Consider the following 25,881-nt stretch of genomic DNA (forward strand, 5'->3'; position numbering starts at 1 on the left):
TGCGTCACTTTCTAGAAGACGGTGCTGCTTGATCACCATTTTTGAATCGATCTGTGCTTCCCGTTCGAGCGTTCAGAAACTGTTCTCATGATTTCTACAATCTTATCTTGGAGTGCGAATGCACAAGAGAAATCGAGTTAAAGTTCTAGAACCACAAGTTAAAGGAGCTTTGAAGTGGGCTCTCGGTAAAGGTCCGATATTCATGACACCGCTTCATGAATATCCTTCAGCAAGAATGCCCTTTGATTCATTTTGTAGAAGCTGTACTCAAACATCGAATATGAGCGCCTTCCCCTCTCCTTTCATTATTTTTTGCAAGCTCAAAAGCCGCCGTTTCTCCTTCGGCCTTACCCTTTTATTGTTCCTCTCAGAACATGTTAAAAACAGCCTAAAGGAAAGAGAGAGAGCGAGCCCGGACCAGCAACTCTTTGGCAGGCTTAACGCCCACTCGGCACCACCGCCGGCTGCCACGCGCGCGGGAACTCCAAGGTGCAGAGCTTCCTGAGTCGCCGGAGCGACGCAGTTAATTGGCCGTGGCCATGGTAGCTTCATGACGCCTGAAAGAATTGATCCAATAGTCATGTCTCAACATACGTACTTAGAAGCGTAATATGGAGGAGGGCGCGATTTGAACGCGAAGTGGCCGGAGATTTAGCATTGCTAAGCACAAAATATTGTGCGAAAGCAGTTTTTTGCATGTGTACACTATCTCCACGTATCTGAAAGGGTGATTGAGGTGTCTAGTGACCCAGGGAGCACTGTGCGCATCCTCAAATTTTTCATCGTCAATGCCAATTTACCCAATGTACGCCAGGCGCCTATGTCCCAGTGCCGCGTTTCTGCCACAGTGGTGTTCACGCCAACGCATCCAGCGCACCTCTCTTATAACTACCGTCACATAGTTCAAAGCGCAAAATATTAGTTTGACAATTGTATTAGTTAACGCACAATGCAATGCACAGTGTGACGCAGTTTAACACGAGGCGTGATCGCGTGTGTGCGTCCCAGAGTTTTGATGTTTTGGAACGAGGGGTCATGCAGGGATATGGTCGCCTTGTGTTTAGGGGCGTAAGCATGCTTAGACTTTTCTTTTCGGCACTATTTCCATTCAATAAAAAAAAAATGCGGCGATAGCTCAGGGATCTCGCGCAGTGGCCATCGAAGCTGAACTGTTCGCGTCGCCGCGGGTTCGAATCCAGTCGGGCATTATTTAGTTTATTTATTTACTCATAGTTTGTCCAAGGTCATCCTCAGGTCAAGCTTCACACAAACCGGTCAGCCGGTTCGGCCTCCTGAATTAGTACCTTCGCATAAAAATTCGCAGCAAAGGGCTCGGCAATTTTTGCACGACATTGTGGGTTCTCTGCTATGTGCACAAGTGTATGATTTGGCTCACGTCTTCATGACAACAGAATGTATTGATTGAACGAGTTCATGTGCTCACCCCAAAAGGCACTTCAGGGCCCTTTTAAACATGGCTTCTTCGATGTTGATTGTGATGCGAGCTGTCGAAGGCCTTTCAATGTTGCGACACCAAAAGTGAGGAAACGTAGAGCACATCACACACTGGAAGTCGCAAATTGATTCAGAAAATTGAAAGGACCATCATGTGACCTGATGCGAGAAAGCTACGATTGAAGTTGGAATTACGGTCGATGATTACGTTGATGCTTTTACTGTAAGGCATTGCTTCCCATATGCTACTGAATCTTCTGGTGGATGAAGATGGGGAGAGAAGGCTGGCACTTCTGGGGGGTGGAGGTGAAATCGGGAGGCGAGTCGAGAGTGACGGCGCTTCAGGAAGCAGCTCCGCAGCTAGGGGAGGAAGGTAGGGAGATGGCTGGTGTGTAGAGCGTCTTGAGGCCAGCTGGTTTTTCCACTCTACATTTTAATTTGATTTCACCGCAGCTTTTTCATTCCTCAGCTGCGCGGCTTCTAGTGGGCAAAGGCCGTACGAAGGGCGGCGGTAGGAGGACTAATGGTGGGTGGTTGCTTACGGGTGGCTTTCAGGCGGGAGGAGCGAGTAGAGCGATGCAAGCTGCTTCTGAAGGGTAGAGTCGTCACTCGTTGAGGTTTCACACAGAAGAACCTTGAATTTTAGCAAAGTGCGACTAGTACAACAATCACAGCAGAACTCCAAAAGACGACCTGATTATGAGGGCCTTCGCTTGGCTCTTTCTGCGAGCACATTAAACTGCTGCAGAGGTGAAAGAACACCAGCTGCAACCGTCGGTTCTCGATCATCGTCATCATCATCAGCCTGACTACACCCACTGCAGGGCAAAGGCCTCTCCCATGTCTCTCCAATTAACCCTGTCCTTTGCCAGCTGCGCCCACCTTATGCTGCAAACTTTTTAATCTAGTCCGTCCTCCTAACCTTCTGCCGCCTCCTGCTACGCTTGCCTTCTCTTCGAATCCACTCCGTTACCGTTAAGGACCAGCGGTTATCTCACCTTCGTACTACATGCCGTGCCCAAGCCCATTTAATCCTCTTGAATTAGACTAGGATGTCATTAACACGCGTTTGTTGCCTCACCCACTCTGCCCGCTTGCTGTCTCTTAACGTTACACCTATCATTTTCCTTTCCATGGCTCGCTGTGCTGTCCTTAACTTAAGCTGAACCCTTTCGTTAGCCTTCACGTTTCTGCCCCGTAGGTATGTACCGGTAATATACAGCTCTTGTGCACATTTCTTTTGAGGGATATTGGTAACGTGCTATTTACGATCTGAGAGAACCTGCCATATGCGCTCCACCACAAGTTATTTCCCTCTCATGATCCGGATCAGCTATCACTACCTGCCTTAAGAATACGTATTTTTTACCACTTACAGCACCTTGTTGCCAATTCTGAACTGCAGTTCCCTTGCTAGACTGTTGAACATTACTTTGGTTTTCTGTATCTTCATTTTTAGACTTACCGTACTGCTTTATTTGTCTAACTCATTGATCATGATTTGCAGTTAATCTCCTGAGTGACTCAGCAAGGCAATGTCATCAGCGAATCGCAGATTATTTAGGCACGCTCCATTAACTCTTGTCCCCAACTGTTCCCAATTCAGGCCTCGCAAGACCTCCTGTAAACATGCTGTGAATAGCATTAGCGAGATCGTGTCCCCTTTCCTGGCGCCCTTCCTTATCTAAAATTTCATTACTGACATATGGAGGACTATGCTTTCTGTGAAGTTCCTATATATACCTTCCAGTATGTTGACATAAGGCTAATCTACACCCTGATTCTGCAACGCCTGTATGACTGCTGATGTTCTCAATACCTGACGTATAAAATAGTGCTACATCAGACAAGGACTTGAAAGAACACACACGAGCGCTCGTGTGTGTTCTTTGCGCTATTTTATACATTATGCACAACCAACAATTAAGCCCAAACCGCCACCATATTGGACTTCTCAATACCAAGTTTATTTTATTTCGTGGCATCAGACGAAACCATGAAGTATAAACTGGGCAGGACTTCAGTCAAAGCCTAAAACAGTGACGGTCATTAAGTGTGGCCACAGCTAAACCAGAACGCTGTGCATGCACTGCCACTTCTGAGCCTTGCTCACGACGCGGATCAACAGAACGGCAAAGGGAAAAGCTACTGGAAGCCTGCAGTGTCTCCCTCCTATACCCTCTTCTTTTTACAACGACTGCGCGCGAAGCAATACAAAATTTGAAATAATGCCACAGTGTCCTGGGATCCACTGAAAGCGCACCTCTAGGACATGACGTGGCACAAAGTACTTTAGGGATTGGTACAGGAGAGTAGTTTGCGAACTTTCTAGTGCAGCCAAGACTGAGAGGCAGTCCGAGAGAATGATAACTTGAGAAATATTGCTGGGAACTTTTTGAAGGGCCAAACCAATAGCGAGAAATTCAGCAGCGAAAATTGGTGTGTAATCAGGGACCCGGAGAGATTGACTCCAATCTAGTGTGTGGGAATAAACACCTACTCTACCTTTTCGTCTTGTTGACAGGTATCTGTGAAAATTGCAGCACGGCTCGGATACTGAAACAGATATTCCTTCAGGAGACCGTTTAGCACGTTGGCAGATAAGTTCTTTGCATATAGCGGCAGCATATGGTTGAAGCAAACAGCTGGTGCAGCCTGCAAACTGCTGACGCATTGCACAGACCTAAGCGAGACTGCAATTCTGGGCAAAAGCTGCTCAGTAAGCAGAAATTAAGGCAGTTTGTAAAGCGGTCAATGTTTATCTAGAAAAAAAGCTGGGTTAGTCAAATAAATTGGAGGAGCCACTCCAGGCATTGGCTCAAGTCCCCGTAAGAAGGTGCGCACTGTGAGAAGCTAGAAGCGCGAGTTCAAGTCCCGTATGTGAGCTTCCAGAAAGAGGACACAATTCGCCACTGATTTTGGTAAACCCAGGCAAAGCCGTAGAGCGCGCCTCTCCAAAAGAACCAGAGGTTGAACTTAGTTTCTAGGGCAACCGGAGAACAGAACGCAACCGAACTCCAAAATTGGTCTTACGTAAGTAAGTCTTATATAGAAATAATTAAGAGAGTGTCTCTGCGCATACCAAATTTCTCATTGCTGATTCGCATAAGGCAACCGAGAGCTCGCTCACCTTTTAAGACTATACTTCTGATATGAGGTCGCCAGTCTAGATGAGGGTCGTAAATTACGCCTAAGGACTTTAAGAACTCAGCTTGCGGGATTTGGGCGCCACAGTACTGTAGACATATATAAAGAGGGGACGCTGGAGGAAAAATCAGAACGGAAGATTTGTTCATGTTCAGAAATTAATGTAACTTGCCCAACCATACTTCCAGTGCATTGAGGTAGGCCTGCAAAAGTTGGTAAAGTGAGTGAATGCTTCTAGCAGAAGCAAAAAAGGCGATGTCGTCCGCATACACATACACTTTGACGTCGCCCTGAATTGTTATGTCTCGCACAAGTATATTAAAAAGTAACGGAGACAGTACCGAACCCTGAGGCACAGCCCTAGTCTGTGAAAAAGTCTCGGAAGTAAAAGAACCGTCAGAACAGAAGAAACGCCTAGCGTTTAAGAATTCCTGAACCCATGCAAGAATGTAAAAAGGCGGCCGGGTTTCGTCCAGCTTGTTCAATAGTATCGAATGCTCTACGCTGTCATATGCTTTAGCGATATCCAAAGTGAATAAAGCCGCGACCTTTTTCTTCTCCATTGCGATCCTAATTCTGCTTTCCAAATCTATATGTGCGGTCCAAATCGAGCACCCCCGACGAAACTCTATCTGAGAAGCACTGAAGGCTTGTATTGCAAGAACGTGATCTGTAAGACGGCTGTGCTTTTTGCGTTCAATAAGTATAACTAAATTCGACAGGAGGTAAACTGGCCGAATGTTATCAATTACAAAGCTCTATGAGTGGTTAGTGATGAGTTAGTGGTGAGTGGTTATGAGAGAGGGTTTTCCAGGCAGCTTTTCTAAGTCGATATGCTCTCTCACAGTAATCACTCCACCACAGAGAGGGCTGTTTGTTCTTGACCGTAGACTGCACCGTGAACACGGAACGCTCACAGACCCCTAAGACGGAACAGAGAACTTGGTTAACGCGATCCAAGTTATCAGATGATGCAATGGAGGAGAAAGAGGATTGCACAAGTTTTTTGAAAAGTGTGTGGTTTACGAATTTTTGTGGAGAAGCAGTCGTCCTTAGGGGAGAAGCTGCTATTGTGAAAGATATCGGAAAGTGGTCACTGGAAGAACTGTAGACCATGAAGAAAGCTGCGCCCCGTTCACGGCCAGTGTTGAGTCAATGACAGACCGAGAGTCGCAACGCAAGAAAGTAACTCCTCAACTGTTACAGCAACGCACGTTCCTTGCCGACATCCATGACCATAGAAGCTGGCCACATGCATCAGTACGAAAACCCCAAATTAGGTGATGGGAATTGAAATCACCAGCAATCACCACTCTAGTGTTAGACCGCAAAAGAACATTTAAATGATCTGTGCTGTGAACACCTGACGGAAAGTAAACATTAGCAACGGTAAGGGAAGCACACTGTGGAATTGTGATATCAACAGCCAACAGTTCGCAGTCAGGTCTTTGAATTTTTGGTGATACATACGTCCGATGAACAAATTTATAAGAAATTAATGTTAACAAGCAACCACCCTGTCCGCAATTGCGATCGGCTCGGAATACCCGGAAATTTTTTAGAGAGAATGACCTAATAGAAGTAAGCCAAGTTTCCTGAAGAAAAATTATGTCTGGGTCGAATTGAGGGACAAGGTGCTGTAAATCGTGAAAAGAAGATACAACTGAACGGCAATTCCACTGCAGTACTTTCAACCCCGCCATTGTTTGTTACTGTAAAAGCAGAGAGGCTGTGGCAGCCTCCTTTAATACATCAGATTTATGCGGAATACTGGAAGAACCTTTCTTGCTTTTGTTGCTTGGGAGGGCAGACTTCGAAGGAAAGGAAGCAGCACGACGCTTCTGGGAAGGATTCCCCATCTCGACGTCCGTAGTGCAACGGTAGAAAGGCTGGTATCCCCGGTACTATGCCCAAATCGAGCACCCCCGACGAAACCCTACCTGAGAGGCACTTAAGGCTTGTATTGCAAGAACGTGATCTGTAAGACGGCTGTGCACTTTGCGTTCAATAAGTTTAACTAGATTAGACAAGAGGGAAATCGGCCGAATGTTATCAATTACAAAGCCAATTACAGACGAGGACGCAGCAGGAATAGGAGCCAGGGGAGAGACACCAGAGAGGCTATGGGAAGGACTAGTTGATAGAACGGGAAGGCCAACAGTTGAACGAGCAACCTCACTTGAAATGACCTGGGACAGAGCTTCACAGAATGTAGTCAGCATACGGTCCACAACACCTGCAAGCGCCTTCTCGACAGCTGACACCACAGACTTTTTCAGCCACGCCTCTGCCTCAGAAGCAGATGATCTGCAAAGCCCGCATAAAACTACTTTTTTCGGTCTAATTGTGCATAAGCATCAACTTTAGAGCACCTTCTCTGCTGAATGATGTCCAGAACTTTCTTCTCTTCTGAGCGTTTGGGACAGCCAGCATCATCAGCCGGATGAATGCCGCCACAGAGACTGCAAATGGGACCTTCAGATGTGCAGAGGTCTGCGGAATGATTCTCCCCGTATATTCGGCAACGCGTCGCAGATTTGCAAGCTTTGCTGCTATGACCGAAGAGCCAGCAATTCCTGCATTGCAACGGACGAAGATGTAGCGGGTCGACTCGGTACACTATGGGCCAAACGTTTAGCTCAGACGGGCATGAATATGCTGCAAATGTTTCAATCACAGACTCTGTCGGCACACGTACGTGAGCCATTAGCATCTCTGGTGCACCGGTAAAGTGATAACACGCCAACACCGGCGTCCTGAAAGTCGTCAAGTAGTTCCTGAGGAGAAGCCGATGGGTCCACGCCGCGGATGATGCCTTTTGAACATGCAAGTTGCTCTGGAATAAAAGGCTTTACTGGAAATGACGCGAAGGATGTGCAGCGCAGCAACTCTGACACGCACTGCACATCCGAGGATCGGCACAGATTGCCCCTACGGCCGAAAGGGCGCACTTCAGAGATTTCTAGGTGGCGGCTGGTAACATCCTTCAGCTGCTCCTGGATCATTTTAGAACTTTTCAATTTTAGTGCCCCGTCTTCAAAGGGTACAAGCGCCACTGGGATGTCAGGACGCCATTTCGACTGAAAGAATCCAAGGGCAAACTTTGGGCCGGAAGGATGGCGAACCAGAGAGCCGGGCCCCCACCCGGGGAAGCTAAAGACATCGCACTAGGCCTAAGAGGACAGTGCCCCTAGCTATAGGTACAGCAATAAAAACACCTGGCCAAAACCCCAACACGTGGAACGGCCTCGCCGAAGAAAGGAGGGAGTCCGCGTCGGTCGACCTTCGGAGAACTTCTGAGAAGAAGACCGGAAGAGCCTTCACGCCCACACACACTCGAACGCCCTAGCTTGCAAGCTTCAATCAGTCCGCTGCTTGTCAGGCTGCGTGAGCCATGTCTGCTTCTTCTTCTGTTGACCGTATGTTTAGGCCAGTAACCCAATTTACAAGATGAAGATCCACCAACTTGCCTATAGCTTGCCGCTTCACTCTAACCAAACTGCAAAAAGAAAAAAAGGAGGTGGGTGAATGTGCAGCTGTCACCGAACTTCAAACAATTCCTCGTCTCATTTTATGCTGCATTTGCGAGGCAAATAGAAAGTCACATTTACTGTATAAAATGTTCTTTAGGCTCTCTGGGCCTTGGACTTCTTGAGAAACCTTGGATTCTGCCTTTCACATAATTCGGCCTAACTTCATAAAATGGAGAATACTGCTAATAAGCGACATGCCTATTTCTCGACCTTCAGCAATGCCAACAAAATTTTGCTAGTGACATTTGTAAGAGGCAATAATTATTGCTTCGTTTCTTCACAATTTCAGCAGTAAAGGGTTACGTAAGTAGCGCCGATCAATCGGCTCCGTTGAAAGAAACCTGCGATTATTGGCAGCGCCTGGCCGGCGCCCAGAGTAGGAAACCGTGTTCATGGGAATCAGATAATCAGCTTGCCTGATGACATCAGGCTTTTTTCTGTGACTCAGCATGTAAGGCTTAACGCAACTAAGATGTACTAGTAGATGTGTCCTCAAGCGAACTGTACTCAACGGGTGGCGATGATGATGTTGCACCTCAGACTTCGAACTTAATTCAGTACAATTTGACGATGTTTAACGCTTCTCTCGCACATTGCTTGTGATAGTGCTTGAGCTGCTAATTCTTTACATATTTTTGCACCACATAAGGGGTCAGCGTACCTGACGAGGGCGTGTTCGCGCTGATGGTGATCGCAGGTGCTGTTCGACGGTCGCCGAGCCGTGGGCGTAGAATTCGAGCGCGGCGCTGACAAAAGCAAAGTGCTCGCCCGGAAGGAGGTCATCCTGTCCGCCGGCACCATCGGCTCCGCACAGCTGCTGCTCCTCTCCGGCATAGGTCCCCGCAAGCAGCTCGAGGAGTTTGGGGTATGGTGGGGACTGAATGATGATAAAAGTGTAGTGCACGCACGCCGTTTCGCCGCATTTTTGTCGCAGAGTTCCTGACGCTGATGACGCCCTTATTCGAAGCACAACGTCTCAACCCTCACAGATCTGGAAAGGGGCCACTGTACAAGACTTGCAATATCAGCGAAGAACTGCAGCGAAGAGCACAAAACACATGTGTCCAGCTTTCTCGGGCAAAAATTTATTTTGAAAATAGGAAAACTTTAAGACACTGCTATGGAAATATTGGAGATAATGGTTCATAATTCTGATATGTAGCAAATCTTTCTTTTAAAGTGTCCCCAGCGATCGCATCGAACAGTTAATAGTGCCTTAGAAAACCAATGGGGAACGCTTTTAAATGATAGCAAAATCGTGAATAGAAAAAATACAAGACTTCTGTCGAGAAATCTGCGAATATACTCATTGTTATAGTGAATTCTTACATTATATGAAAAAAAAACTGCGTTCATAAACGCTTTCAAGCTCAAAAATGCTTTTGCCCAGAATTCTGGGTACGAACACACGGAGACAACCTTACACACAAGCTCTGACTTCGAACTGACATTTACTCGAAAGAACTACGACTTAATACTGATTTCGGAATAAATTACACAAACCATAAAATGACGATGCTTGGTACATTACCGCATCAATAATATCATTTCTTGTTTGTGTAATTTATTCCGAAATCAGAATAAGTCCTAGTTCCTTCGTATAAATGTCAGTTGGTAGTATGCGCTTTAGTGTCAACATTCCTCTGTCGCTTTTTCCATGGTGCGCCGCAACTCGTCATAGATGATGAACTATCCCGCATTCTTATCTCAGAGTCTAAAATCGACGGTAGTGACGTAAAAGCGAAACGCAATGCTATATTGATATCATCTAAAAGGATGGAAGGGCACAACAAATTTTATTGGCCGCCATCTTGGAAACTATGCCGCCATTTCGTCCCCTCACGTCATACTGGGGTTAAGGGGGAAGAGAAGGGAGGGCACAAGCAATTTTAATGGCCACCATATTGAATTCGAGAAACTATGCCGCCATTTCGTCCGCTGACGTCATACGCACAAACGCATACTCGCAGCGCCCGTGTTTGTGTCTTCCTTTCTTGGTCCCGTCTATTGCGCTGTTTCCACGCAAACATTGTACCAACTAGCCCGGCTTAATCCTTTGTTAGACACACACAAAGTTCCACCTCTGTCCACCATATTGGACAATGACGTCATCTTTATCACGCGGCAGATGGTTGTTTCCACAATGTTATTGTACATAGCGCTACAAGTCCCAATGCGAGATGTGCTGTTTTTTAGTTACTGCCACAGATGGCGCTGTGTCCTCAGGGTGGTAGCAGACCCCACGAAATCTCGAAATGGGATGAGTAAGAGCTAACGCTCTTAAAACACTAATGGCGTTAGGGCAGGAAGATGAGCAGTATAGGTACCATGGAAATGAGGCATTCATGGGTAATTCTCATTGCAAGATGGCGTAATTTTTAAAGGATGCAAACATCAGCCGTTACACTGTAAACGGTATCTGCAGTGGTGTTGAAAAGGTGACATGGCAGCGTTTTTCCACCTACATGGCAGCTCTTTGTCGATCATTTGCCCACGCAACGTGCAGATACCCGTGGTGGCAGACCTGCCCGTGGGCGAGAACCTGCAGGACCACCTCTTCGTCGGCGGAATCGCAGCCACCGCCAAGAAGAGCTGCGAGGTGAAGCTGAACAGCGCTTCCATCATACTCAACTACGCCTTCCGCAAGGAAGGTGAGTGCGCCTGCTTGCCACACATAAGCTATAAAAGGCGGGCAGGCTCAACTTCCTGGCTCCAACTTCCCGCATGAAAAGTAAAAAAGCCAAGGAAATGTGCACTGGAACAAGTTTGTATACATGCGGAATCTAGCCAGCTGCTTCCATTGGAGTTCGCCTGGGATGGACGGATGCGATATTCTTAGAAAGCGCGCACTTCGTGATTAAGCACAAAGCTTCCGTTAGATGCGCAGTACGTCGAAGGTCTGAGGCGCCTTACTACCTAGTGTTGTCAAATCTTTTTATTTGAGAGCTATGTGTTTTATTGCTGCTGAGATGGGCCTACCACTAGTGTGACACAAAAGGCAGCGATGAACCAGTCGAAACGTCGGACCCCTTGCGATTCAAACATGGACAAACCTGGACCGCGGACGAGAAAACCTGACAAATAATTTATTTACAGGCAAATATTAAATAGGCAGCTCTCAATACAGGGGGAACAAGCATTTTTGTACGATGTACGCCAATTGGTTAGGCACCCTGTTCCCTCGGCAGAAAAGTTCGTAATATCCAAAGTTTATGTAAAAATACTCACCGGCACACGTAGCTCAGGCCATTCTCCACATACGCTTTACTTTGGGGGAAAAAAACTGCAGGCGTTTTTTGGACAAGTGTAATTCGCCTTGGTACTCTGACTCGGAATGCAAATTCCTTAAAGATTTCCAGCATAGAAGCGAGATTCGTTCTTTGAGTACTATAGCTGACGTCTTTTGCAATGTCATCCGTGCTGAATTGGGACACCCGCCACGCTGCGAGCCTCTTTTCTGCGAATTGATGGGGCCAGGACATCAATAATGCCCGATGCGTCCTGTTATGTCTGGTCCGAATGTCATAGAAAGACAGATTGCAGTGGCATCCCCTCTTAAGCAGGGCACTGGTGACAGCCAGCTCGTCTATAGTGGGATACAACTTAAGAACGAAAAGGAGAATGTCTCTCATTGCAAGTCCTGAAGCCAATGGCGTCATCCGACTTTCATGACGTCCTTATCCCCCCACTTGCACCTGCTATCGCGACATCATAGGGGCTGGCAGATGCAAGAAGGTTAAGCATTGATTAGTCGGATTTCCATCGATGTCATGTGAATCGGTGAACACCAATCGCCGAAGCGCCATAAAAGTTCTCCTCTTCCTTACGCTACAGTGCATTATAAATAGCGCCTTTAGTAAAGATGTCAAGAGTGCTTCCTTCGTCACACCACACTTCTTTCGAGGTGCTCCTTTATTTGGCACAAGACTCGTAGCAGACAGGCAGACGATGGACGAAGGATGAAACACGGACGAACGGAATAATTGGACTTTTATAATACATAAAAAGAAAACCTACAGGAACAAAGACATACAGAGGAGAAACAGGGGCTGCACACGCTGTTACCAAAGCTGTCACAAAAGTACACTGGAGCTCCAAATTCCCTCTACGCGGCTCCGCGAAAGTCGGGACCTGCTACATCCCTTGCGCGAAGCCTGACAAAGAACGTCTTAGCTACCAAAACTGGCACAAAATACACTCGAGCTCTAAGCTCCCTCTACACGGCTTGGCGAAATCCGGGGCCTGCCTACATTGCGGCGCGAAGCAAGACAAAGAACGCCTCAGCTACGAAAGCTGACACAAAAGTACACTCGAGCTCCAAGGTCGGTCTACACGGCTTGTCTAAAGCCGGTGCCTGCCTACATCGCTGCGCGAAGCGTGACAAAGAACCCATCAGCTAACAAAGCTGACACAAACGTACTCTCTAGCTCCAAGCTCGCTCTACACGGCTTGGCAAAACCCGAGGCCTGTCTACATCACGGCGCAAACGGGACAAGGAACCCCTCAGATAACAAAGCTGACACAAAAGGACTCTCTAGCTCCAAGCTCGTTCTTCGCAGTTTGGCACAAGCCGGGGCCTGCCTACATCACGGCGCGAAGCCTTATGAAGAACCCGTCAGCTACCAAAGCTGACAAAAAAGTACTCTCGAGCTCCAAGGTTGGCCTACACGGCTTGGCGAAAGCCGGGACCTGCCTACATCAAGGCGCGAAGCGTAACAAAGAACCCGTCAGCTACCAAAGGTGACACAAAATTACGCTTGAGCTCCAAGCTCGCTCTGCACAGCTTGCTGAAAGCTGGGGCCCGACCACATCATTGCGCGAAGCCTGACTTAGAACCACATAACATGATTCAATACGCTGTTAAATAACCTAGTTCAATATTTCCAGAAAATAGCGAGGGCGCTTTGAGAGAGAAGAGGCGTCGCAGCACACGTTAAGCTCCGTCTCTCTCCGCCATCTTCTAGAGAGCGGTGGAATTCTACAGGAAATCTGTCCGTGTGTCCGTGTACGCCCTGCTTCTCCAAAGTTACGGAGGAGGAGGTCCTGGCCCCTGCGCTGGGATGCGCTTAAAGCTGCGCGCGCCGTGAGGAATGTTCAGGAGAATGGGAAGATTAGACCGATTTCACAAAGCCCACTGCGCATGCGCGCATTGACCGGACCTGTCCAGCTGCCATCTTGACCGTATTTCGTGGCGTCGTCTGGACGACATCCCACTTTCCTTGGCACCTTAATCGCCATTATATCTGGTCGCAGTAGCTTTCCGCATTTTCATTTATTGTGTTGAGCTAAAGGAAACAGAGGCGCCACTACGGAGTTTCGAGGGTTGCAATGCTAATCGCAGCAGGAGCAGCGCAGAGAGGGTGGTGAATTGCTTAATGGAGCAACCGCCGCGGAGACGCTGGGCTAATTACTCGAACTTTGTTTTTAAAAATACTGCAGATGACAATAAAAACGCGCTTGACCGTCACTTTCGTTCATTATGACAGCACAACATTTCTGTGCATAGCGTTGCACACGTTTGACGTCTTCAGGCAGTGCTAACATTTGCTGCCAATTTATTTTGCATTTTTAATATTCTCTGTATCTATCCTGGCATTCACTTTAGTCGTCTCACAAGGATTTTGTTATTATTTTTTGCCATTTTGGTGCTTATGTCATTTAGGGTAATATAATCTTTGCTGCCAGGGAGCCTACCGTACGACTCACTCTCGCTATTTTCTCAGCAAGTGTAAGAACATGTTGACTGAAGAGTAAACATTAGATTGCCGCGAATATTTGCGGTGTGTTCGTTTTTCAAATGTGCCGCCACATCACTTTATCGCTTTGTTTGCTACGCAAGACGCGACTAGATTTATCTCGATTGATCGCAGCCAGGCAGAGCTGATTCTGCGTTGTTCCGGAATTTTCTAGTACTCTGCGCTCTTTAGACTCGAAAGTTCGCTATCAGCGCTTTAAATTGAGCACGGCCCGACAGCGCCGCATTTCTGTTCGACGACCGCCAAGCACGCTTGTCAGCTTCGCCGCCGCCGAGTGATTCAGTCCATTTTGGGTGCAAGTCAGCCCAATAAACAGTTCTCTTTTAGAAGACCCTTTCGTCCGTCTTCATCGCTGCTTCGACTGCCGTCACTACTACGTGACAATATGGCCCTTTTTCTTGAAAAATACTGAGCAAAGTAAGGGTGATATCCCGGCATAAATGGCATAATGCTTGAAAGGCAATATCACTTATGGTCAAAGAACTATGTGCAACAAGACGTCATGCATTGTTGTTTATATTGCTAGTCGATATTTATTAATAAAATAACAATGGAAGGAAAAGATGTTGCTAGCCGCGATATCTGCCATCGAGAACTGAAGCACCTGGGCTGCGACTAGCGGGAATAAAACGACAGGGAGATGGAAAGAAAGGGGGAGCAATGGTAAGAAAGGATAGGGGCAGGGGGTAAGATACTTGTACTGTCTTGGTCAAAAGTCTTAAGGCCAAAGGCTTTTCGCTTCAGCCGCATAACAGAGCCACTAGGGCACTATTAAAGACAGAATGACATTGCAATGCTAAAAGAAGGTTTCTTCTTGCGATAGAGAAGCTTCCTGATTTACTTGTGTTTTGAATGATCCGGTACGCGGAGCATTCTAGGAACATTCATTTCGCTGCAGCTGAACGCTGTGGCGTTAACACTTTTGACCATGACTGTGCAAATACAGAATATGGAAATAAGTGTAAGATCCTGCGCCGCGCATGATAGGAGTACTCGGTGCCGGGGCATGCAAAAGCTGGTTGGGGGAACAACCGGTCGCGGCCCACGCGACGTCTTCCACGCCGGCACAGATGGGTTGCAATTCCGCAGTTTTGTAGCCATGCTTTTTCATTTCGTGAAATCGAGAAAGCACTATCGCTAGTATGGCAGCTTGAGGTGTCGTAGTGAATACGGGCATCAAACGCGCATGGCGGCTGCCTGAATTTGACAATAAAACTTTTCACAGTCCTTCACTTACAACCCTATATCGGGCAGAAATCGCTGCAAAGACGGCTTGACGACGCAGCGTGATGGCAAATCCGATCGCCTTCGTTTTGGCAATTAAAGTAACTGCCTCAATGCTGACTGGCGCGTTAAAGGCATTTCAGCCAGATTCAGACCTTACAAATTTACCATTTGCCAAAGTCCGCTGATCAACAGGGACAGGGGTGCTAAATGTGCTGAACACGACTTCTTCAGCTGCCTCTCATGAACACTTCTACGCTCTCTTCGGCACCTTTCTTTTGTAGAAAACAAACGATGGGGGAACCCACTACTTCGGCCAGTTGTTGGAGCTCATGACACACCTCAGGTTGACCAACTTCGCTCACAAATGCAGCATTCATGCAGAGAAACATTGTGTGGCGATGCAAGCAGGGCTGCTGCTCGCGCGTGCGCCACACACCGCGCCGACGCGGCCTCCGGCCGCAGTAGCACAACTCCCACAGTGCATCGCGGCAGCGGTGGCGTAGCGCAACTGCCGGTGAAATCGGTTTGTTCTTTTTCTCCTCGTTTTATGGCGAGCGCGCTGGAAACGATTGGAGGGTTGCTGTAATGGTAAGTGGAGTTTATTGGCATGCGTCGAATGACGAGAATGTATTATTCCTCCTGCCAACAACGTTTATTGGCTTTCTGTGTTGTCTCTGGAAAACACGGATGATGAACCGACATTGTAAATCTGTTGCTTCTACAAAAGACAACTTTAGTAGAATGATTACACGCCTAAAGGAAGCGTATACCAAGACTCAGTACGAACCGGAGTGGCACTCAATGTGAGTTCTGTGCTCTGCATTGTCTCTGTTCTCGTGCTTGGTTGCCTAAATGTGTCGCGTTATGCATCGTGTTGATTTGCCATTGTCTTTCTAACGTTTGTACCTAGTATTTGACGTTCATAAAATGTTGTACCACTGCAACAAATATTATGTCGAAAATAAAAGCGCCGATAGCATAGTGGTCTCGAGCAGTGGCCAAAGAAGCTGATCTGTTCGCTCCATCGCATGTTCGAAGCCAAGGCGCGGCGCAGTCGCGGCCCCATTTGTTTCATTTCTGCAGGTCTAGCCGGCTCCAGACTCTAAAATAGATAACGGGGTTTTTTTCGAGACCTTAGTGATATAGCGCACTAAAATTTTTGCAAGAGGTCGTGGTTACTTTCATAACGCGGTGGGCCCGCTGAACTCAAGATAGATGCACGTGTTTCATGATGTTGTCGACCAAATTGGGTTGGTTTTTAAAGTGCAAGCCTGTTGCGACTTGGACCAAGAATTGCTAATTACTCTTGACGGGGAGGCTAAATCGCCAGCGACGACGACTGGTGTAGTGCCATCGCAAGTGTGAATTGAGGACCTGTCTAATTCACTAACCTGACTAAAAGACCCCCAAGTGGTGGAAATTATTCCGGAGCCCTCCACTATGTTACCTCTTAATTCCTTTCTTCTTTCACTCCCTCCTTTATCTCTTCCCTTGCGGCGTGGTTCAGGTGTCCAAAGATATATGAGACAGATACTGCGCCATTTCCTTTCCCCCAAAACCAATTATTATTATTATTATTATTATTATTATTATTATTATTATTATTATTATTATTGTTATTGTTATTATTATTATTATTATTATTATTATTATTATTATTATTATTATTATTATTATTATTATTATTATTATTATTATTATTATTATTATTATTATTATTATTATTATTATTAACCTTAGGAACCTCGAGGTGTTAGGATTTGCCTTGTTGGGACTGCGTGCTCTACCCGATGAAGACGAAGGTAGCCCTAGGCTCAAGGAACCGTCTTCGTGCACGGGGAAGTAACGGTATGCTGGACGAGCCTGTGGCTTCCCTGTGCACAGGACTCTGCTGACGCAGAGGACTCAGGGAAGCCATGTTCACTAGGCTAAGACGTCTAGCGCTGCAAAACTTACACCGCTTCAGAAGAGGCTCTAGGTGTTAGCTTCGATGAACACTAATCGAGCTAGGCGTCCGGGCGAAATCGCACTACTGCCCCCTCCTCCCCCCCCCCCCCCCCCCCCTCGAGCACAATAACCAGTTTAGCAAAGGAGCCACGCTTCGTACAAAATAGCTGTGCTCTTCCAAGAACATGCGGTGTCAGGGTCTCTCACGTGTTGCGTGTTGTGCAAATTCGGCGCCAGAACATTATCTCAAGAAGTGGTTTGGTATTTTCAAGATGATCCTATACTGTTTGCGCTTGCCCAGGTGAATATGTGTGAGAATAACTGCGCCATACCTGTCCTAGCCCTCCCAGAAAACCCCAGTTGCTCACGAGCTTGGTGCTCGAGGCTGCTGTTTATTTATTATTGGGCTATATTTATTTACTTAACAGTAATGAAAGCAGCGGCACTTCGAAAGCGCACGTCCACGATGCGGAGTGAAGTTTGTAAAACGCGAAAGTAGTCCTTTCTTGGAGGCGTTTGGAGTCTTACGGAATTAAAAACCTTAGTTACGTAATTACGGTATAGAACCGAAATAGGTTTGTTAAAAAAATAACGACGAAGCGGCGGAAACCTAATAACGTTAAAGGAGATCGAAGAAGCTTTTGCAAATAAGAGAGGAAGAAAAAGAAGTGGAGTAAATAGCCATTACCGTCGCCTGACCCCACCCCACTGCTTCAGCTATGTCTGCTCACGTTTCACTGCCTTCCTTCTACATGATTTTCTTGTTTTTATTTATAGTGACTGCCCTCGGGACGTCTTCGTTTTTCTGTGCTCTTCAAATGTCTTGAACAGGAGCCCTATTTCTAAGGAGTATCATGCGTTCTCCTCCTCCATGTCTTTCAGCTACCACCGCCCAAAAGCGCACTGAAAGAAAACTACAGCTGTCGTTTGTTAGTGGATTACAGAATAATACTCACTAAGGGGTCACTCTATCACAAAACCGAGTTTTACAAGTTGAACATGGCCAAGAAATGAAATACAGATGTCTACACTGCCAGGCGTTTTCATTAAAAAATGCAATCACCTCAATACATTTTTCATGCGGTCCCAGGCCTCTGAGGATGGCCCACATCGGCACTTACTTCCGCGCGGTGAAAATGCGGTTCTTTTTCGTTGTTTACGTCTCGAGTTGCAATCTTTCATAGGATAAGGTGCCCCGTTTGCCAAGTTCAATTTCCTAGTTGAAGATGCCTATTTAGCTGCTGAACAAGCGGCGACGTAGCCACGAAGGACGGTAGATTAAATTTTTAATAAAAACAAAAATCAAACGCACTTGCCTTCAGTGCACCGCTAATCTGCACTCGCAGGCAAGCCTGGATGTTTTTTGCAAATACAGCAGGCGGCCGCGAAGATTGTTGGGGACGACATACCACGACGTCGTCATCAATTGTCAAAGACCCTGACTCACCTACCTCTCTAAAAGCGCTTGTCTACTTTACACTTGAGTTCTAATTTGTGCGCGCCAGTGTTCGCCAAGGGAAATAAAATTAATAGCCTTCTTAGTGGCTAAGCCTGGCGCATGCCAGCTTTGATATGAGGCTGTGGCTACCGCAGGGCCGCTGTCCATACCGGCGGGAATCGAGGCGGTGGCGTTCGTCAGCACCTCGTACGTCAACGCAAGCCTGGACTTCCCGGACGTCGAAATAGTGCTCCTTTCAGTGTCGCCAGCCAGCGAAGAGGGGGAGCGTTACTTGATCGACACAGGGCTGACGCAAGAGGTACTCGTGTTCAAAATATAATACGCTCTGTCTCGTATCGTCCGGCTCGTACTGTGAGGATAGGTGTGCGCAGAGTACATTTCCTGCGGACGGGATCAATTCAGGGCTAAAATGCCGAAATTATTTGTGGAATTCCAAGTATACATTCAGCATGCCCGGTTCAAGGACGCAGTGCACTATAAGGGATTACATGCGCAGCTATGAATAGCTGCACTAATTTTATGCTCCTCCCGAATTTCCAAATAATTTTTTCAGGTGCCGCGTGGATTTGCAGAAGGCGACAGTCTTCCTACGTCTCACCATCATTCTTCAGAAATTCTGGGCGTAGATTGGTTTGATTTATGTCGTAGAACGAGAAAAAAAGTAATAGCCTCATTCTGCGTGGTTGTTTGATCCGCCCTCAGATTTCAACTTCTACCCATCAGAAGCGACACTAACGGAAATACACCTAATATTTCATTTAACTGAACACTGTCGCAATTTTTCAATTAGCGTTAGGTAGGCGTCCGAAATAGGTCGATAACAATGATAGGAGCACGAAATCACATCTGAGCGGAGAATGCCTCCAATCTGAAATGAAAAACCGCGCATTATCAGGAACCGGATGTACGCACTAGAAGCCAAAGTCCGAAATATTAGGCATGGAACTATTTTACCTCCAATTCTTCGTAAATTAAAGCGAACAAATTGTGAACCCGAAGCCGGACATGAGAGAGAACCTCACGTCGAACATGGTGGGAAACCTGACATTGAATCTGAGGGCTCACTTTTCCGAAATCCATTGTTAAATAGCACTGTTTAACAATTAATCAGTACGAGCTTGTCCAAATCGCAGCCTTAATTTTCCAAAATATCCGAAACTTTCTCTCCGAATGGTAGCCAAGAAAATGGTATACCCATGCCATAAACTTCGTGATGTAAAGCCACGCTTAACCCCTCGTTTTCGATGAAAAATGTCAAAGAAATTCGTGGTTAAAATGAAGCAGCGCCCACCCACCCCCTCTCTCTCTCTCTCTCACACACACACACACACACACACACACACACACACACACACACACACACACACACACACACACACACACACACACACACACACACACACACACACACACACACACACACACACACACACGCACGCACGCACGCACGCACGCACCTCAAAAGTTCTCTTCAAAAGTGACCGTGATAGAGAGGCCAGACTTCTCAGTCGCTCTCTCACCATCACCATATTTCATCTCGGGCGGCCAGTGCTAATGCGACTTTCGCCGCCTATCAGCATTATTTATTTATTTATTCAAAATACCCCCAAAGGCCCTCATTTGAGGGTATTACATGGGGGGGGGGGAGTAAGTACAAAGCATTGTTATAAGGTTAAAGATATTGCACTAAAATAAAATAGAAATCACAAAATAATAATCATAAATAGGCATTCACAGAAAGGGTCGCTACAATGCACATAACAGCAAAATTTGAGCATAAATAACAGCACCGCTAGAAAAAGAAAAAGACAACACTGGAAAAGGTGCGCTGAAGTACAATATATATATATATATATATATATATATATATATATATATATATATATATATATATATATATATATATATATATATATATATATATATAAAATAAAAAGAAGACAAGGCGGAAGAAAAGAATGCTCAAAAAATACCTTTTTAGTTGTTGAAACATGAGTGCATAAGATGTTGGAATTTATTTAGATCAGATTCAGTGGCAATTTCTGATGGCAAAGCGTTCCATTCGGTTATTGTGCGTGGTAAAAAAGAATAGGCATAATGAAATGACTGGCAGTTAATGCGTTTAACTTTGTAAGGATGATCGCGACGTGGAAAGATAACTGGCGGTGGCTGAAAGAATTCATCATGAAGGGAAGGATGGTGATAAAGCTTGTGGAAAAGTGACAGACGGGAAATTTTTCGGCGCAGTGCTAAGTTATCTAACTCGGCTTTAGTCTTCAATGAGGTGACGCTGGTGTAACATGAATAATCAGAAAAGATGAATCGCGCAGCACGGTTTTGCAGGGCTTCGATGTTACTGATGATATAATTCTGATGAGGATCCCAAATGGCAGACGCGTATTCGAGTTTCGGACGGATTAATGTGGTGTACGCTAGTTTTTTTACATGTGTCGCGGCCTCTTTTAAATTATGTTTGAGAAGTCCGAAAGTACGGTTAGCGGAGGCAAGAGTGAGATTAATATGATGATTCCATGATAAGTCGGATTGTAGGTTAATGCCTAGATACTTGTAACTTGTGGTGAATTCTACACTATTGTTATCAAGAAAGTAGGCGGTAGGAATACGTGGCTTGTTAGTGAAAGACATGAGCTTAGTTTTGGAAAGATTTAAAGGCATTAACCAATTAGAACACCATGAGCTTATCGCTTCAAGATCAGACTGCAGTGGCTGGCTGTCAGTGTTACAGGTTATACGTCGATAAAGCACACAATCGTCAGCAAATAGTCTGATTCTGGACGTCACGCAATTGGGTAAGTCATTAATATAGATAAGGAAAAGTAAAGGTCCCAGTACACTGCCTTGTGGAACTCCAGACGTAACATTAGCGTAACATGAGTTAGAGTTGTTAACTGATGTGAACTGAATTCTAGATGAGAGAAAATCTGCTATCCATGCAATAATATTAGGGTGAATGTTCAGTTGGGAAAGTTTAAGCAACAACCTTTGGTGTAGAACGCGATCAAATGCTTTAGAAAAATCTAAAAATATTGCGTCAACTTGGAAACCAGCGTCAATCAGTGCATGAATATCGTTAATAAAACCGGCAAGTTGGGTGTCGCATGAGTAGCCCTTGCGAAAACCGTGCTGATGATCGAAGATAATGTTATGATCTTCAAGGTAGTTGATGACCTGAGTATGTATAATATGCTCGAGTAATTTACAAACTGTACTTGTTAAGGAGATGGGACGATAGTTAAGCGGAGAAGCACGATCACCTGATTTGAAAATGGGTATTATCTTAGCTATGCGCCAGTCGTTAGGAATGGTGCCAGTTGATAGCGACTGGGAAAATAATGCGGTTAACATGGAACAAATGCTATGTGATGTATTCCTTAAAATTTTATTATTGAAGCCCATATGATCAGCGCTAGAAGATGTTTTGAGATTGTTTAGTAGAGATAAAACACCAGGCTCACTGATGACTATCTCGTCCATAGTTAGTTCCACTAGTGCGCTTAATGTAGGCAAGGATGTAATGTCTTCATCTGTGAACACAGTTAGAAACGCATCGTTAAGAAGTTGAGCGCAGTCTCAATCAGGGATGGGAACACCAACAGAATCTGTAAGAGTGATGTCAGGTCGAATTACTGGGTTTACCACACGCCAAAAACGGCGAATATTATTTTTCAGCATGTCACGAGAAAAAAAGTTGCGCCGAGTAGATTTTAATAGTGCCTTATAATCATTTTCACATGCTCTGTATTTGTCATGTGAACTCACAAGACCATTCAGTTTTGCCTGTCTGTATAGTTTTTTCTTTTTGTTGTTCAGCCGCCGAAGACGGTTGGTAAACCAAGGAGAACTGCTATCACAGGTAATGGTTAACATGGGAATGAACTGGTCGATGAGATCATTGAGGGCAGTTTTAAAAAGGATCCAGTTCTGCTCTATAGAGCGAGAGCAGAAATCATGCAAAAATTTATCAGAAAACATTAATAATTCTGCATTAATTGCATCAAAATTTGCTTTGCCGTAACATCTTATGTTCTTTTTAGTAGTTATCTTTTTACTAGTGCGAAATTTAATGTACCCAGTGATAACATCGTGGTCAGAGATGCGTTCCTCATGAGTTATGCCTGAAAATATATCAGGTTTGTTTGTGAGAACTAAGTCAAGTACATTGGAAGAGGCTTTAGTTGATCGTGTTGGTTGGTTAATGAGTTGTGTTAGTGAAAAATCAAGGCAAGTGCTGAGAAAAGAATGTGCTTCTGCATCTGTGTCCACTACGGAAAGCGTTGACCAATTAATTCTTGGAAAATTGAAATCTCCAAATATAATAACAGCGGAATTGGGAAAACGCGCATACATTTCACTGAGCACCCGATGATATTCATCTGAAAACGCACCAGACATGTCGGGAGGGCGGTAGAAAACGCCGATGATGACACGAAATGCACCATCATTCAAAGAAACCCAAACACATTCAAGGAAAGAATCGATAACGATAGGTGTGGCAATGAAATCCTCCTTTATCGCGATGAGAACACCGCCCCCCCTTCGCAATTGTCTATCGCAGCGAAAAAATTTGAAATTGCATGCACTGGTAAAGATGTTGACATCATGAATAGTGTCGTTCAGCCACGTCTCAGTTAGTACCACTAAAGAAGCTTGACATGAATCGATGAAAGATGATAGTTCAATACCGTTAGCTACAACACTTCTAATGTTGGTGTACAAAAACAGCCATTCGTTATCATTACCACAATGTAATTTGGCAGGTGAGATGGTCGATGAACGCAGGTTAACGGAAACGGAGGGAGGACGTCATTCGCTATCCTCGCGCCCTGATACAAGAATGGCTCGACTTTCGTTGGTGTTCCACATGTAAAGATCATCGTTAACGAAGAGCTTGTTGAAAACGAGTCGCACTTTATCCCCATCTTTCTTAATAGATTTTGAAAACTGGAGAAGCTTCCGTCGCTTTTCGCGAACGGCTTCGGAGTAATCGCGCGAGATGCTTAAATTAGTGTTTTTTAACTTATAGCCGCGGCTCATGACAGTGTCAACTTCTCTTTCATTAAAAAATTTGGCTATGATAGGCCGCTTTTTCTCGGAAGAAAAGCGGCCCACGCGATGTGCTCTGGAAACAGATTCAACAGTAAGCCCAAGTTTTTCTTTACAAAAGTCATTTACGAGACGTTCAGACTCCTCCCAAGTTTCCGACTTCTCTGGATCATCTATACCGTAAAATAGAACATTGGATCGCCTAGAGCGATTTTCAAGGTCGTCAATTTTTGCCTGTACATTTGCGAGACCCTTGTCACTGTTCCCCACGAGCTCAGCAGATGGTGCGGTTGCAAATTTCTGCTCTAGATCGTGAACTCGCTTTGTTAGTTTTTCTAAGTCAATTTTTAAGTCTGCGTGAATCTGAAGCACTTTGTTGACAGAGTCTTGAAGGACTGCATTGCTGGTTTCAAGGCGTAAGATGGAACCAGCCACAAGGTCCAGCTTTTCCTCTTGAGCCTTAGTCATGGGTCCCGGGTTTAGCTCGACATCGCCTCCCAAAACTAGCAGACACCATAAATAGGATACACCAGCGCGGAAACTTTTTAAAACATGAGGTGGCCACGACACCGCTAAAAGACAGACGTCATCGTTACGGTAAGAATAAGCGTCATAGTAACCAACCGGTAGATACATCAGTGGTGAGCGTGGGATCGCAGTGGCGGTGCCGTGGCCCAGAGGGGCGTCGAAAGGCGCGCACTTTTGTACCGCCCGATCAGCAGTCAGAGTCCCACGTTGCCAGACGGAATCGACCACTGCGTCCAGAAGTGGCGGAGCATCCAGAATAGGTGACGCAGGCAAAAAACATGTTGATAGGCCGCAGTCGGTTGACGTACACGCGCCGAGCTGGGAGCTTGTATCGTTGAGGCATTCCGTCTTGTGCATCGTCCATGGCCGGCCCAGGAAAATCAGCAGCAGCACCTGTAGATACATCAGTGGTGAGCGTGGGATCGCAGTGGCGGTCATTACACCGTATTAGCGTCAATTTCATGACAAAGAATAGCGCATATATTTAATGGGACAAATTGTCAGGTTTTTCTTAATATTAACAGGTGTCGAATTAACAACGTTTTATTCCACAAGAGGAGCATCCTGCCCCTACACTCTCTTACGAGACCGAAAGCTTTAGGCGAAAGAAATATTTTCGACCAAGGACAGCACTGTGTGTAATGAAGAGGAAGACAATAAAGGTAATGTTGAGCGACAGAAGGAGACCTGTATCAGTTATAACAGAGACTCGAGAGCGCAATATCATAGCAAAAATTGAGGAAAAGATGAATGTGGGCGAGGCGTGTAGTTCGGAGATAAGACAAGGAGGTTTGATAAGGTAACAATAAATTAGAAGGGAAGCATGGCCTCCCTGATGACAGCCATGAGTGAGATGAGGAGGCGAGATTAAAATGAGAGGAGACGAGTTGCTGGAATAGAATGGTCGCAAGTTACACCTTAGGCCTTCAAAGGGTGCAATCTAGATTAATATCCTGACCTGTAACCTTTCTGTGCTGGCAGGCTCATCGAATAAAAACAACCAGTCACACGTACAGAGGACCATATTTTACGATTCTCTTGTTCGGAGAAGTGCCTGAACACCGACTTCAGAACAATGAACTTGTTTCGCTTTTTACAAACACCACTGGCGATCTTACGCTACCTATGCCAATGTAGCTAAAGCAGTAACCGTGCCACTGGTTCCACAAACGCAACCGCTGCAATGGTCACCTGCGTGGCACGAGGATATGTGTTGCATTCTGTTACGGTTCAATGTCAACAGTACTACATTCTATCTGGTAGGTAGGAGAGGCCGCTAGGTGTCAGTTAGAGCGTAGTACTCCAACTGCGATTCAATTCGCAACAAAAACTGTCCTAAAGAAGCTATCGCTTTAAAACTTAAGATGTACAGTAGTGAGCATTATGACAGGGAACAAAGTCCAGCACTCATTTACTGATTACGCCTTAATTACGTGTGACAAGCACAATTTTTGTTGTTCTCTAATCAGGATTCTTTTTGCTGTATGATATCCGAAAGTCATTCTCTACTTTAGAGGAGAAATAACTAGAAAATTAGCAGTTACGTGTAAAATGTCTGTTTCCATTCATATTGCTCACGACTGTACCTCCTTGAACGTCAGAAACAACACTCCGCACTTTTCACGACGCAGCCATATATGAACTTGACAGCCTGGTGCTACTGTACAGCCAACACCGCCAAGACTTCTGCAGCCGTGCACAGTGCAGTGTGCGTTCTTAAGCAACAGCAGGCAGCGAGCGCCAAATATTACTCAACCACTTTGCA

At 45.7% G+C, this 25,881-nt stretch overlaps 1 protein-coding gene across 1 annotated transcript in view; it reads left to right on the forward strand.

Moving 5' to 3' along the window:
• LOC144103980 (L-sorbose 1-dehydrogenase-like) overlaps positions 1–25,881 on the forward strand; it is a 98,396-nt gene that overhangs the window by 64,539 nt on the left and 7,976 nt on the right. Inside the window, exons 7-9 of the mRNA XM_077636729.1 lie at positions 8,833–9,000; positions 10,642–10,786; positions 18,659–18,822. Coding sequence (XP_077492855.1) covers positions 8,833–9,000; positions 10,642–10,786; positions 18,659–18,822 — 477 coding nt within the window. The remainder of the gene's footprint in view (positions 1–8,832; positions 9,001–10,641; positions 10,787–18,658; positions 18,823–25,881) is intronic.

The sequence above is a fragment of the Amblyomma americanum genome, chromosome 9, assembly GCF_052857255.1.
Source record: "Amblyomma americanum isolate KBUSLIRL-KWMA chromosome 9, ASM5285725v1, whole genome shotgun sequence".
In the NCBI taxonomy this organism is placed as follows: domain Eukaryota; kingdom Metazoa; phylum Arthropoda; class Arachnida; order Ixodida; family Ixodidae; genus Amblyomma; species Amblyomma americanum.